Genomic DNA, 16,036 nt, shown 5'->3' on the forward strand with positions numbered 1-16,036 from the left:
AACTTGGGACTTCCTCTTAATATTTTTCTTCATCTACTTATGCTGTTTCCTTGTTGCAAGGGAGAGAGAAAAAGACATCACTCTTACTAGTTCATACAGATTGATTGTTTTTTTTTTTTATTTTATCATAATATTTAAACACCTCCATAACATATTTGGTGCCACCCAATACTACCAGCAAAGTAAATGTGTCCTGACAGGCTGCAGTGGCAGACGACAGTACTTAGGAATGCAAGCAGGTCTGACTTCCTCAGGATTTTTACCACCTCTGAAAGTGAGAGCACCCTGACACTTTTTCTGTTTGCAGAAGCTTCAATCAGGCTTCTATGTTGAGTTGGAGTGTGAGTTTTGTCAGTGAGACCATCGGTGGCACAATCTCCTCAGCTGGCTTGTGTTTGTTCTGCAGAGAGAGTCTTCAAAAGCAGTGACAGTTCTCACCCAGGCTCTGGAGGTTGAGGTCTAGTTTCTTCCATGGTCTTTCTAGTTGTTTATTTACCTTAAAAAAAAAACAACAAAAAAAGAAATGTGGTGATAGAGGTATTTTGACTTATTCTTTTAAAGATCTTTTTGTTTGCCACATCTTGGTGGATCTCAGAGATAAAAGACTAAAGAGATAGCAGCGTATGATCTGCCAGAATGTGGCTGCTGAAGTTATTTTGTATCTGAAGATGTTTCCACAGACTGCTGGTAACTGCTGCATTATCTGTGAACTGATCAACTTTGCATGCTCCCCACACTTCAGCACTGTGTGCATTTTTTGAGGGTGGCTGGCTACTTCCAACCACCACATGACTTCATGTTTTTTTCTCCCCAGGTGGGGCCTCTGGAACTGACCAGAAAGTTGGCAGCAAGGCTCTAAGAACATGGCTTAGGTCAGCCAGCCAGAAGTAAATGTAGTGAACCTTATATTGGCCATATTATGGTTACTTTGGTGCAAGATTATTCATAGCCTGTCCTTGAGAGAAATTAGTGTGAAAATTTGTCTTAACACATTAGAAAGGACTTGTGAGCCCAGAGGTTGTTACAGGCCAGTGACCTAAATCTGTAAATTAAAAAAAAAGCATCTAAAATAAGAATTGTAATGCAGTCTTTTTTTTTTTTTTTAAAGCAGTCCTGGGGCTTGAACTCAGGGCCTGGGCACTATCCCTGAACTTCTTTTTGTTCAAGGCTAGCACCGTACCATTTGAGCCACAGCGCCACTTCCGGCCTTTTTGTTTGTGGTATTGAGAAATCAAACCCAGGGCTTTATGCATGCTCGGCAAGCACTCTACCACTAAGCCACATTCCCAGCCTAGTGCAGTTTTTATTTTATATATATTTTTATTGTAGAAATACTGTACAGAGGGGTTACAGTTATTGAGCATTGTTACCTCCTCCTTTGTTTTTTCCCTACCATCCCTTCCCTTCACACCTCCTCCCCCCACAAGTTGTAAAGTTCATTTTCAACATAGTATCTTATACATCTCATTGTAACGATGGGTCAACCTGTATCCTTATTTAAGCATTTTGTTATTTCCCTTCTCCTCCCCCAATTGTAAAAATGTATATACAAGATGCAGGGCACTGGGATCAAATACAGTGAAAACAGGGGTTATACCATGGGGGAAGAACATAAAAAAGAAAAAAAATCACACAGTACATTATAAATATGTTAAAAACAATAGCAAGAAAGAAAAACCACTTGTGTCCCTATCTTGGGGTTTATTTTGCTTAACATCTTTTTTTTAAAATACATTTTTAATTGTAAAAATACTGTACAGAGGGGTTACAGTTACATGAGCAAGATAATGAGTACATTTCCTATCAAGCATTGTTGCCTCCTCTTTTGTTTATTCCCTACCATCCCTTCCTTCCCACCTCTACAACTATCTTCGCCCCACCCCCAAATTGTAAAGTTCGTTTTTCAACATAGTGTCTTGTGATAGTGCAGTTTTTTAAAGTTGAAGAACAGCTCCATGCTGTTCACTGTTGGTTGTGGGGCTTGAACTTAGGGCCTAGGTGGTGTCCCTGACCTCTTTGTGCTCAAGGCTAGGGGTCTACCACTTGAGCCATAGCACCACTTCCGGTTTTTGAGTGGGATTTTTCTGCTCAGGCTGGCTTTGAACCATGATCTTCAGATCTCAGCCTCCTGGGTAGCTAAGATTATAGGCATGGTGCAGGGGTTCAAAGGTCTTTAGGTGTGTACTGAAGGACATACCTATGGCTACACTGAACTAGACAACTGAGATTTCTCTGCTGGCAAGGATAATACCCATTGTTGGGTACCTCCTTGAGGCTAAGCAATTCTGAGTGATTATAAGTTATCATGCTGTTTTTGTTTGTTTTTGTCATCCTTACCTTATTTAACACAGTCTGGAAGCCTGGCTGGGAGAACTGATTTGAGAATATAGCTTTGTTGCCAGGCCTTTGAATGTTCAGATCTGCCATTATGAGTAAGTCAGATCTCTGAGCCTCATTTTTTCCACTCGGAAGAGAGACAAACAACAACATTGGAGTCTTAGGAAAGCTAAATGGAGAGTGGTGTGGTATGGGCTGGTCAGTACTGCTCAAGTACCCACCAAATACAATGAGGGTGGACCTCAGCCTGGCTGCTGCTGTCCAGAAGCCCCTCTAAAGAATGTATTCCCTTTACCCCTTAGAAACACCCAAAACCTTGTTCACCCTATACATCTCAGGCCTTGCCTCAGGTCTGTTGAATGGAAACTCTTTTAACAAGCCCTTCATGTCACTCTGATGTGCACCGAAGTTTGAGAACCTTCCAGCAAAATGCAAAGTACTGTGTAGACATTAGCTGAGAGCGCTGGTAACTCCCTGTTACATGCAGATGGGGTCACTGAGAACCTCTAACTAGGCTGATTTTGGGGTGACATTGTCCTGGTTGTATGAGAATGAAACTGTTTATCTATGGAAAGAGGGGACTACCCTTAATTAAAGTGATAGTTGTAACCTTGTAATTACTCAAAGGTAATTACAGAGATGGCAAATTGTGTAAGACATTTGCCATTTCCTGAAAATCCCCTCATTCAAAATATTTTCCATCCATCCCCTCCCCTCCTTGCTCATTGTGATCTTGGTTTGAAAACAATGCACAAAGGTTTGCTCATGCTGTGAATTGCTTATTGATTGATTTATTTATTGTTAAAATTTACCTTTTCTCTAATTGCAAAATGAAAAAGTATCCCTGGAAAAAAATGTGCTTGGGAACATTTAATAATGCATTCTCCAAGTCATCGCAAGCTTGAGATCTACCCAGTATGACTGGCAAAAGACTTCCTTCTAAGGAGAAAGGGAGTGGAGCAAGGATCAGGCCAGGGCCAGGGCACATAGCCTCCTGTGGGCGTCTGTCAGACTTTAGCCTTCCTCTGTACTGCAGGAGCCAGGGTGAGGGAATTGGGGAGATGAATCTCGAACAATGTCTGACCCCATGAGACTCATCTAACAGTGTCATTTATTCACATTTTTACTCACCACAATGTGTACAGGCTTTTCAGTTGAAGAGTGGTGGTGAATTAAAAACATCAATCTCATAGTCTCTAGTGATACAGTACTGCATATGCCTGCCAATAAATTCCTAGTATGGCTTTAAATTTTTTTTTTTTTTGAAACAAATGGAAGTAAAGCCCTGATTAACCAGAATCCTTAATTTAAGAGGATTTGTTTTCCATGGGAGGCTCTTTGATTTTAGAATCACATATAATAAGCCTATGTTAGGAATTTTATGAAAGAATAGTCTAATTGGGGGTTTCTTGTTATTTCTGTAGCAGTTTTCATTAATTTAGAATGAAAACTCAGAAGCATGGTGAAGTCTATCTGCTGCTGAGCTAAGCCTGAGCTGAGCAATTTATAAATATTTTAGTAATTTTAAACCATTGTAATTTTGTGTGAGGATAACTGATCATGGAATTGATGAGAAATTATACAAGAACCCCCTCTCCCCCAAACCAGTTATTTGAGGTGCTACTGCTCACGCTTTCATCCTCAGCTTTGTTTTCAGGTCTTTGTTTTGGGACAAAAGTGAGATTGTTCTGAAGTGACCAGAACTCTCCCTTATGAAGCAGAGCCAAAGACTGAAAACAGATATAGCCATGGGGTTAGGAGACAAGAGGAGGCATGGCTGTAACTAGTGGTACCAGAAAGGGGAGACTTCCTGTGGTGAGATCTTGCTTGACTGAAGCTAAGCTTGCATACCTGGGGCCTTCCTAAGAAGGGAGAGAGGAGTTCCTTTGTGCAGAGCATCATTGCAGGCTCCAATCCTCTCTGAAACCTGGCCCCCAAATGGCAAGAAGACAAGTTTTTTTGAAGGCAAAAGCAAATTATTTCCTAACCAGTGTTCTTATGTGGCTTCTGTGGTTGTATGCAAATGGTATGTGGCCTTTTGAACCAACAAGAGGAATAAGCAACACTATGAAATAATTGCAAGGAATTCTTGAGTGGTCAGGTTCTTTGTGCTACTGCCACCCAGAAGAAGAAAGTCTAATTGTCTAAAATATATGACTTTCAGAGAATGTTCCAGTTTCATCTTTAGTATCTTCTTTTTCAGTATGTTTACAAATAGTAAATTGCTTCCTTGGTAGTTGTGAGTTCTTATAAAATCTGAGATGGTTATTTGTCATCTAATAAAGAGTGTGTGTATGTGTATAAATGCCATTCCTGGAGCTTAAACTCAGCTCCTGGGTGCTGTCCCTGAGCATTTTTTGCTCAAGGCTAGTGCATGATCACTTGAGCCACAGCTTTACTTCCAGCTTTTTGGTGATTAATTGGAGAGGAGAGTCTCATTGACTTCTCTGCTTTGGCTGGCTTCAAGCTGCAATCCTTAGATCTCAACCTCCTGAGTAGCTAGGTGACAAATGTACACCACTAGTGCCTGGCTAGCAGATACTTTAAAAAATATTATTATTACTATTACTATTACTACTACTACTATTATTATTATTGCCAGTCCTGGGGCTTAAACTCAGTGACTGGGTACTGCCTCTGAGCCTCTTTGTGCTCAAAGTTGCCACTTGAGCTACAACACCACTTCCAGCCTTTTCTGACTGTTTCTAGATTTTTCTGCCCGAGCTAGCTTTAAAACACAATTATTAGATCTCAGGCTCCTGAGTAGCTAGGATTACAGGCTTTCCTGGGGAAAGCTGAGGTAGAAGATAAGGGACAGGTAGCTGATGGCAGGCTCCTGTGAAAGGATAGAGGAGAGGCTATGGAAGTGTAGAGAGGCCAGGAGAAGGGTGAGGAGGGCAGCTGACACCAGGGCCAGGGTTTGTAAAGCTTCACACAGTGAAGGCAACTGAATGTTTTCCTGTTCTTTCAAATAGCATTGAGAACGAAGAGGCAGAAGATTGCCTAGAAGCCAGTCTGTGATGACGGAAGTCTTTTTTACAGTTCTTAGTTTCGTTATTCATTGGAGATCACATGTGAGGGTCTAATGGGGTGGCCTATGAGGTGACAATGAGGCAAGCTCACTTTTAGTTTATGTGCTAGTTAAAAAGCCCCTGTCTTTCCACATCTGTCTCCAATTTGTTTCTTAGCCAATGCATTTTAACCCCTCTTGTGCCAGGTCTGTAATCTAGGATACATTTTTGTGTGGCTTAAGTAGGGCAATCCGATTGTAGAACATTCTCAGTAGGGAGAGAGCTGACATCTATAATTGGATAGTCTCATCCTTGACATTTGAGATGAAAAATAAAAAATCATCTTTTTGGATTTGCATGCCAAGATATTCCCGCTGAGAAGGCTGAGAATAAAATAAATGGTGTTTTAGGTGCTCGGTTGTCTTTTTGGAAGATTTTAATCTTCCAAAGTGTACAATACTGATCCAGGAAAAGTCTTTTTAAAGTTCACATCCTGTTGACTCCTTCAGATGAAAAGTTTCTTTCTCTACCCCGTATTTTGCAAGCTGGAGGTAAAAATATGATGCCACATAGCCTGTAAAAGACCATTCAACTTGGAGTCAGTGTTAGACCACAATGCTGTGGCCCAGAGTGAGTGTGGGCTTCTGGAGCCGAGACCCCAGGCTGGAGCCACAGCCATCTGATGCTGCTGTCTAGGACTAGGTTAAGGGGCTGATGCTTTCTTTATGCTTCCTGTCATCACTACTTCCCAGTCCCCAGCCTTGCCTCCTCCACACTAGTACATGTGCACAACAAAACTTGGATACTGATGAATTTTGTTGTTTTCGTTCCTTTGTGGCATCTGAAACAGCTTGTACAATGAAGACAGAAACCTGCTTCGAATTAAGGAGAAGGAAAGACGCAACCAGGAAATTCACCAAGAGAAAGAGGCATTTCCTGAAAAGATTCCCCTTTTTGGAGAGCCCTACAAGGTATTCACTCTATACCAGAAGATGCAAGTCTGATTTATCACTGTATTGTGCTCTGTGATGAAATGATTCTATTTCATTCATGACCAATTTCAGATAAGCATTACAACTGTGGAAATAACTTATCACAGTGATTTTTTTTGGAGGGGAAAAAAAACCCCATTAAACTGTGTGCTACACATTAAGTTGAGAGGTTCCTTCTCCTTAATAGTGTAATCGATTTTTAAAAAGTAATTATTCTTCTTAGATTTTTTTTTTCTTCCGTTCTCTGACTCTAGTGCCCTTTTTGTTTTTTAGAAAGCAAAAGGTGATGAGCTGTCAAGCCGAATACAGAACATGTTGGGAAACTATGAAGAAATGAAGGAGTTCCTTAGCTCCAAATCCCATCCTCGGGGTTTGGTTGCTTCTGAAGATAGGTTGGGGAAGTCAAGATACCCTTTATTTCCTGACAAGGGGAGCAGCATTCCATCCAACTCCTTCCACACACGTGTCCACCACCAGCCCATTCACACTCCTGCCTCTGGACCACTTTCTGTTAGTAACATTAGCCACAATCCAAAGATGGTGAAGCCAAGAATGGAACCATTGCCAAATCTCCATGCCAAAAGTTATGGGCCACCGGAAAGCCAGCACCTGGCCCATGCTTGCCTTGGTCAGGAGGGATACAGCTCTAGTCATCTCACAAAAGGTGACCATAGACCTGATGGAGGCCATTGTACTTTGATGACAGACTCAGCTCCAGAAAGGGAACTTTCCCCCCTAATCTCATCTTTGCCTTCCCCAGTGCCCCCTTTGTCACCTGTACATTCCAACCTGCAAGCTCTTCCCAGGATGCCAGCAAGCAACAAGGTTCATAGCAGTAGCAACAGCAGTAAAAGCTTCTGCCCAGCCAAGTCTCCCAAGGACCTGGCAGTGAAGGTTTGTGAGAAAGAGACCCCTCAAGACAATCTAGTAGCGGTTGCCAGCCTTGGAGTCGCCACTCCCCAGCCAGCTTCTCAGACATTTCCACCCCCCTCTCTACCATCAAAAAGTCTTGCAATGCAGCAGAAGCCCACTGCATATGTCCGGCCCATGGATGGCCAGGACCAGGCTCCACTGAGTGAGTCTCCCAAGCTGAAATCGCTGCCAGAAGACTATCGTCAGCAGACCTTTGAAAAAACAGACTTAAAAGTGCCTGCCAAAACCAAGCTCACCAGACTGAAGATGCCTTCCCAGTCAGTGGAGGTGAGTTGGGATTTCTGACATAGGGCATTTCCCAATGTGAAGAGAATTGAGTGGGGAGGTAAGTCTGTAATGTTGGGATGGTGTATGCTTTGGCTTAGGAGCCTGCTCATCCATGAAAAACTCAGGTAGCATGTGGATTAGATACTGAAATAAGACTTTTCTTTTTGGTAGGAGATGTTCTTTCTAATGGAAGGATGAAATCTAATGAAATCAAGATGGCTCAGGCTAGCCATGGACTGGAGAGCCTCCTGCCTAACCCTTTGAAGTGTTAGAATCAATCCAGCTTGAAATGTAGTTTGCAAAAGGGTTTAAAGAAGTCTTGTTAAGCCGGGTACTGGTGGCTCATGCCTGTAATACTTAGGCTGAGATCTGAAGATCATGGTTCAAAGCCTACCTGGGCAGGAAAATCCATGAGACTCTTATCTCCAATTAACTACCAGAAAACCAGAAGTGGAGCTGTGGCTCAAAGTGGTAGAGTGCTATCCTTGAGAAAAAGAGCTCAGGGACAGTAGTGCCTAAACCCTGAGTTTAGGAATTAGTACTGGACACATACAATTCTTACTGAGTGCTGGAGATGTGGTTTAAGTGGTAGAATGCTGCTCAGCAAGGCACAGTGCCCTGATTTCAGAACCTTGTATCATCAAAAACAACCACAACCCCCCCCCCCCCCCAAACAAAATGAAACACAAAACCTCAAAAGCCTTTTATTGAGCCATATTTAACACGTATAATCTAGAGATTCTAGGAGTACTATTTGTCTTGTGTATAGTTTACAACCCCAATGGAAGATTAAGAATTATTTCTAGTACTTTCTCCTTTTGCTTTTTTAAAAAACAATGTAAAGGAAAAGTTTTGCATTAATAAGCACCTTAGTTCACTCAGTTTCTTCTGAGTCAAGTAAAATCAAGATGTCCAAATGTTGAAAGTGTTTTTTTTAAAGGTTTGTTGCTTGTAAATGGTAAGAAACTTTTAAACTGAAGTTGTGTTGCAGTATGCTTTATTTACCATTTGAAAAAGAAGAGTGGGTGTATGGTGACATGTCATTTGAGAGTGAGTCACATGTTGACAGAATGTTATTCAACTCTGGGGTTTAAAAGTAACCAAAAATATTTTTTTTTTTTTTCTTAACTAAGAAAAAATAATTTCCTTTTCTAGCTTTCTTGATAACTGACTGAGTTGTGTTTGAAAGGAGAATTGGAGCACATATCCTGTTATTAGACCTGAGCTTCTTTCTTTTGCTCAAGGCTAACACTCTAACACTTGAGCCACAGTGCCACTTCCAGCCTTTTCTGTTTATGTGGTACTGAGGGATGGAACCCAGTGCTTCATGCATGCTAGGCAAACACTCTACCTACCATTCCTAGCCCCCTGTCACTGAAACTTCTAAGTGATAGTAGCTACTGTAAAATTAAGGTTAACAGATGAAAGTAAAGTGTTGGAAAAGAATTTTGTGTGTGAATTGAATTTAATTATTTGAGATGGGGTGTTGCTATGTTGTCGAGGCTGATCTAGAAATTCTGCACAATTTATCCTCCCATCTTAGTTTTCTAATGAAGTAGATGTTAAGAACCTGTCTGTAAAAGACTGTGGTTTGACCCACAAATTATATAAACATAATTTGCATCTCCATCGAGTCACTCAGATTTGTTTTACATAATGGGAGAAGGTAAAATTCCTTTGTCTTAAATTTTTTTTTTTAAATAAGGTTTTAAGATCTTTGACTGGAAAGTTAGTCTTGATCTTGAAGGTTCCTAGTAACTGTCAGCTTTTGGTTTAGAGGAGATACTTGGAGTTCTATTGTTGGATATCTCTTGAGCCTCTGATGTCTTCTAGAAAGTGACTTTTATTTGGGGACCGAGGAAAAATCAGAAAGGAAGAGTTAAGCAAATGGGAGAACTGGTCCAGATGGCAGAACTCTAGGCCTCTGACTTCATCTTAAAAGGGATCAACTCAGTGGGCTGTTTTTTGAGCATTTGTGCTGTGATATAGCCTGTTAGCTTACTTTATAATCTTATAATTCAGACATTGAAGAACTTAATGGGAATTCCTTTGCTTTATTTTTCAAATTATGTTTATTGTGTCTTCCTACTTCTCTCTCTCTCTCTCTCTCTCTTACTCACTCACACACACACACACACACACACACACATGTAAGAAAATAAACATTTTTCTTTGAAAACCTAAAAGACTGAAAAAAAATGCTTTCAAACAATTTCAGGATGCATCAGCAAGTACTTACATAGTCTACCAAATGCCCAAACATATGCTTACATTTGGGGAAATGATGCCAAAGAAGTATTGGTGCTGTCCCCAGGCATTAGTTTACTGGAATAAGGAGTCTGCATCCCTGAAACCATTAGAGAGTAATTCAATGGAAACCATCTGGTGTTAGGTGCATTGACTATGAACCTGTGTGAATTCATCCAGCAGGTTTCCTAGCAGACAGTTCAAGAGCAGAGGCTCTTGGTTAGATTCCTGCTTTCTTGGGGCTGGGAGCAGGAGTCAGCAACTGAGTCAAGATTTATCCCAGGTCTGAAAGTTTCTGCTTTTTATTAGGCATTGCAAACACAGGACTCTGTTAGGTGAATCTTGCACATTTTCTGAGGAGTTGACATTTGAAATGCACAAGGTCCACCATAGATTTGGTGGTTGGCAAATGGGTTTTTCTTGGCACCGAAGAATCTTCTATTAACCATTATGTAGATGTAAATGTATCATCTGCAGTCAGCTTTCTCTGTAGTATGACAGCTCACTCTGGCTCCTGCTAGAGCTTCATGCCAATGGCATCTGTGATGCCAACTGCCTCAGACCCTATGGTGGGGCTGGTGATCCAGAGCATGAAGTTGATGGTCAGGCAGACATCTAGAGGACTCTGGGGGACTCTTGTGAGGGAGAAGAGGAGCCAGAAGCTTGGAAGAAAGCAGGAGGCATCTGGATATTAGTGCATTCTGGCTATGTTTATTTATTTTCTGGCTAGGTATTGAATTAGATTGTGCTATTTTAACAAAGTTCTTGTGTTTCACAGATTTAGCATTAATTTTTTGATTACATATAACAAAATGGGTATTTAAGACTTTTCTTAGGGGAGGGGCTGCTTCTGGGGCTTGAATTCAGAGGTATTGTTCTTGCTTGCTTACAGCTGGTGCATTACTACTTGGGTCATTCATTCAGCCTTGCGCTTTACTAATGAACTGGAGATGAGTTCTCATAGACTTTTCTACCTGGGCTGTCTTCAGACCACTCTGCTTGAACTGACTTTGTGCAATGATCCTCCAGGTCTTAGCTTTTTGACTAGCTGGGATTACAAGCATGAGCCAGTGACAGCTGGCCAGAATTTTTTTTTTTTTTTTTTAATGGGAAACTTAAAAATCACTTATTTTTACATTTTGATGAACTCAAAGAAACCGGAGATAAGGAAAGCAATGAATTATCTCAAGAGCAGGTGAACTTTGAATATTGTGGGGTTTTTTTTGTTTGTTTGTTTTGTTTTCAGTCATGGGGCCTGAACTCTGTCTGGGCCTGGGTGCTACCCTTCAGCTCTTTAGCTCAGGCTAGCACTCTTGAACCACAGCGCCACTTCTGGCTTTTTCTGCTTATGTGGTGCTGAGGAATTGAACCCAGGGCCTCATGCATGCAAGGCAAGTGCTCCACTGAGCCACCTTCCAGCCTCTGAATTTCGAGTATTGAAGCAGAGATTGAGCCGTATTGTGAGTGCTTTTAGTATTGGGGCAGTAGTCATTTGCTTCATTAGTCCTAAGGCTTAAAAATTTGTTGTTGTTGTTTTTACCCTCTCTTTCTTAGCTCTAGGGGCTTTGTGATTTATTTTGTTGCTTCCATGACAAAATATTTTAAAAAGTGAACCCAAATTAGTTGCCTCGTCTTTTGGTCAAGCCACGTAAGTAGATTTCTTATATACTGCTCTGTGTTGTTTTACTTCCTGGAAGGTATTTAGTTTCATGTTGTAGTTAGTACTTTAAAAAAAAAAAAAGATATTCTTTTCTGGGATTATCATTCTTATAGTTAAAGCATTCTCCTTCCTTAAGATCCTACCAGAAAAAATAATTAAAAGGTTACCATTCTTACTAAATAGAGGCTTAGATCAGAAAACTGAACTCAGCTTTCCCTGTAGAGGTCTGTCTCTGTCAGTCGGAAAATGTATAGCAGTGGGCAGTGATCTTGCCAAGAAGAGCCAGGCAGGACTGTGAAGTTTCATGGTGATATTTCCAGCACTGGAGTTGCCAGATCAGAGATGGACCTACCCAACTGGAAGGCTAAGGTTATTTTACATCTTAGTCTTTGACTAGAGAGAACAAATGAAAGAGAAAAGCTATGCACCTGGGTGGATTGGTCTTGAGAATGGAAGAGGGAGGAGTGCCTAGACACAGGTTTTAGGCTCAACCTATGTTAGATAGGTCTTATTAAAGAAGAGAAGTGGGCCAGATATGGTCGTAAATGCCACTACTCTCAACACCTGGGAGATTTAGGCAGGAAGTTCTTTCTTGTTGGTCGTTGGTCTTGAACGATGGGCCTGGGCACTGTCCCTGCGATCTTCAGCTCAAGGCAAGCACTCTACCACATGAGCCACAGCACCACTTCCAGTTTTCTGGTGATTAATTGGAGATAAGAGTCTCACGAACTTTTTTTTTTTTTTTTTTTTGGTCCAGTCGTGAGGCCTGAACTCTGGGCCTGGGCGCTGTCCCTCAGCTCTTCAGCTCAAGGTTAGCGCTCTACCACTTGAGTCACAGCGCCACTTCCGGTTTTTTCTGTTTATGTGGTGCTGAGGAATCAAACCCAGGGCCTCATGCATGCAAGGCAAGCGCTCTACCACTGAGCCACCTTCCCAGCCCCTCATGGACTTTCTTGCCTGGGCTTTGAACCATGATCCTCAGAACTCAGCCTCCTGAGTAGCTAGGATTACAGGCATGAGCCACTGATGCCGGGCTAAGGAAGTTCTTGAGTTCTAGGTAATTTTGAACTACACAGGGCAACCCTTCTCACAGCACCAAGGGCTGGGGGTGGGGTGGCTGTGGCTCTGTCATAAGAGTGTTTGCCTCAAATGTACAAGGCCCTAGGTTGATGTCCCATATTACATACAAACAATAAGAGATTAACATACCAAATTGTATGCTGAATTTGAAATCTCATTTTGACGATAAGAACAAACCTTCTAAAAAATAAGATCTAAGAGGATGAATTCACTTCATTTTGCTAAAAGTTAGTTAATATCAGGGCCAGAGTTAGAGCTTCCAATTCTTTGGTCTTTCTGCCTGACAGTCTGTCTGGTGCTAGCTTTGGTTGCTTTTGTCAAACATGGTAGGGGAGCACTGTATACTGCGCCATGAAACATCTAACATGTGTGTTGGACTTTGTCATTTAGGCAGCCTAGCCTAGGGGACTATAGTTTCCATTCTTTTTTTTTTTTTTTTTTTTGGTTCCGGTCGTGGGGCCTGAGCTCTGGGCCTGGACGCTGTCCCTCAGCTCTTCAGCTCAAGGCTAGCATTCTACCACTGAGCCACAGCGCCACTTCCGGCTTTTCTCTTTTTGCTTATGTGGTGCTGAGGAATCAAACCCAGGGCCTCAGGCATGCAAGGCAAGCGCTCTACCACTGAGCCACCTTCCCAGCCCTAGTGTCCATTCTTATATGTGTTTCTTGGTTCCACATTTCCCCCCTTCATCTTTTTTTTTTTTTTCTTCTGTTTTTATTTGTTTAAGCCAATGATATGAACCCCCACTGTGTGCCAGTGGGGGCACTCTGACCAGTCATGGTGATAGACAAGGTCTGTCTTACAGCCCTCTGGTTTTAGTAAGAGGCATTGATAATTGATACGTAAACAGAAATGATAGGCTCTAACAAGAGTGCTGTAGGAGAGGAAGGTGATGAGAATGAGGAGAACCAGAGGTAGCCTCCTTAAAAGGCTTACCCTCTGCCTCACAAAAGAGGCAGGATATAGCAGAGGCGATACATTTCAGGTCAGAAAACAAGTAGTACCAAAGCTGCATTTGGGGAAAGGAATAACTTTATTAAAAACAGAAGAGAAGGAAATATAGCTAGATTACTGAGGGTGTGGGGGCTGGGGGGAATGTGAGATGACATGAGAGTATGGGCAAAAGTGAGACCATGTAGGGCTTTGTAGGTCAGGTAAGATGGTGGATGATTCAAGTATGAATAGAAGTTATTAGACGATCTTAAGCAGCGAGCGACACATCCACTTTCATTTTGGGAAGTCATCATTCTGGCTCCTGGATGAAGAATGGAGGTAGGAGATAAAGTGGCTTGGAGCAGGGAGGTAGCATTGCCCTTGGTGAGACGCACACTGGCTTTATTTGGCAGGCAAAGGATAGAGCTTTGTGATGACCACAGGTAGGAATAGCTGGGGGGAAGAGGAAATCACGCATCAAAGATGGCTTGTGGGTTTTTTACTTGAAAGGTAAGAGTGATGGATGCGTTGACATCAGCTACTGAGATTGTCCTGGCCAGGAAAACCAAGGTCTCTAGTGAAAGTTACATGCTGTTATATATTCAGGTAGTGATGACAAGTTGGCAGTCATGTATAGAAGCCCAAATCTGGGAAAATGTCAAGCCTGGATAAAATAAGCTCACGATTTATTTATATATAGTAGCAATTAAAACTTTGGGACTCGGCAGGTGCACCCAAACATCCTTTTATGGCTCTCCTTCATTCCTCCTTCAGATACATCTGTCTTTGAGTTCTAACCGGGACTTGTGGCCAAAAGGCAATCACACTTTTTCTTGAAGGCTCTTATGGTTTTATGAAGAAAGGTCAGAATGCAGTACAACTCATAACTGGGAATTCACTATAGGACTGGTTTGGCCGTTAGGCCCTGAAGCTGAGCCTTCCATTTTCTATTGTTATTATTGTTGTTGTTGTTATTGTTATTATTATTATTAGAGTTATTCATTTCAGAGGCTTAACCCACTGTGATTTAGCCCACAAAGGAAAAATGTCTGATAGCCATTCACTTTCCTTCATATGAATACTCAGTTCCTACTTTCAGAGTTAGTTCCCCTGGTATTTTAAACCTCACAAGTGGGACTTTCCTATTATGAAGTGATTTGAAGGTTGAGGAGACCCACTTTTGGTTGTGAAGATACCTGATGGACACTTTATTGGGGACCCTCAAGGCATATTTAAGCAGCTAACTCTCACATGCCCCTTGACTTTGGAAACTTTTAACCCAAATACCTTGTGTCTAGTGCTGGGGCTGGGACTACAAAGGTGTGAAAAAATCAGCAGATGACTGTGCAGCTCTTGGACTTTAACAGTGCAGTTTGAAACTGGCATTCCATTAACACACACACACATAATGATTGTCTGAGAAGTTTGACAAATGCTCAAAGGCAAACTACAGGCTGTGGTTAAGAATGGTAGTGAGCTTGTGGCTCAGAACCAAATAGCTCAGCGAAGGACTCCAATTCGGAATGACATCTGAGAGAACTGGGTGACAATGTTAGGGGTGATGGAAGTTAAGCTGTCTCTAGGCAGAGGGAGCAGTGTGAGTCTCAGACTTGTGCCACATTATCTACAGAGACCATTGTAAGATGTCCTCCCAGGGTGTGAATGCAGCCCTTTAGAGCAGAAGGAATTTTCATTTATTCGGAACCCAACCAGCACATTACTGTAGAATCATTTGGAAAAGCCTGCTAAAAATAGGAGTTATTAGAAATAAAAATTCCCAGGCCATATCTTAGTTAGGCAGGTTGAGACACATCTGTCTGATGCTCATACAGTTTGTTTCATAGACTAGAAGTGAAACTGTTCCAGAAGCCAATGGACCCAAGGAAGTTGGCTGTGGGTGGGTCCCAGGCAAACGGCTCATTTGGAGTGGGGAAGAACATCAGAGTGGTCTCAGGGGAAGAAAGCATGGGATTTCCAGGGTGTCCTCCCAGTAATCCAGCTCCCGTTTGATATCTTCTGCTGTAAGTTTGTGGGAAGTGGGCTAGAAGGTTCTTACCCAGCTTTAGAAGTTCCATTTTCTAAAAATATTTTTATTATAGCAACAATTACCAGTGGGACATCTCTAATTTGAAAATTTAATATTCTGAAGTCCAGAACGTTCTGAGCATGGGCATGACATAGGTATCAGGAAAATCTCACCCCTGACTTCCTATGATGGACTGCAGTCAAAACTCCAGTGCACTAAAAGGAAACAATAAATGAACTCAAAATGCTTTTTATTAGCTTCTATTTGTTGTACAGAGGGGAATTTCGTTGTTCCCTAAGTAAATTTGGTAATCTTTGTATATCCATATAAATTTGGCGAAGTATTTAGGATAAGGATTCCTGAACCTGTGCAACAAATTTTGATTAGATTCATAAGCTAGAGCTCTGTAAGCTTGGGCAGAGGGCATGACCTCAGGAAATAACTACAAAAGCAGGAAGCGGATCTGAGTCCACAGCTCCCTGATGATTTGGGTGCCTGAGCTCAGGACTAATCAGCCCTTGTCAGTGAATAGCTAAGAGTGAGGGACTTGGA

The 16,036-nt window shown here is 41.8% G+C and overlaps 1 protein-coding gene across 3 annotated transcripts in view; it reads left to right on the forward strand.

The window, feature by feature from the left end:
- Aff1 (AF4/FMR2 family member 1) overlaps positions 1-16,036 on the forward strand; it is a 215,678-nt gene that overhangs the window by 109,840 nt on the left and 89,802 nt on the right. For all 3 annotated transcript variants that reach the window (XM_042668359.1, XM_042668360.1, XM_042668361.1), the window contains 2 exons: positions 6,199-6,319; positions 6,614-7,540. In XM_042668359.1, the coding sequence (XP_042524293.1) occupies positions 6,199-6,319; positions 6,614-7,540 (1,048 nt within the window). The remainder of the gene's footprint in view (positions 1-6,198; positions 6,320-6,613; positions 7,541-16,036) is intronic.

Source organism: Dipodomys spectabilis, unplaced genomic scaffold (genome assembly GCF_019054845.1).
Source record: "Dipodomys spectabilis isolate Male_0828 unplaced genomic scaffold, ASM1905484v1 ptg000436l, whole genome shotgun sequence".
Classification (NCBI taxonomy): domain Eukaryota; kingdom Metazoa; phylum Chordata; class Mammalia; order Rodentia; family Heteromyidae; genus Dipodomys; species Dipodomys spectabilis.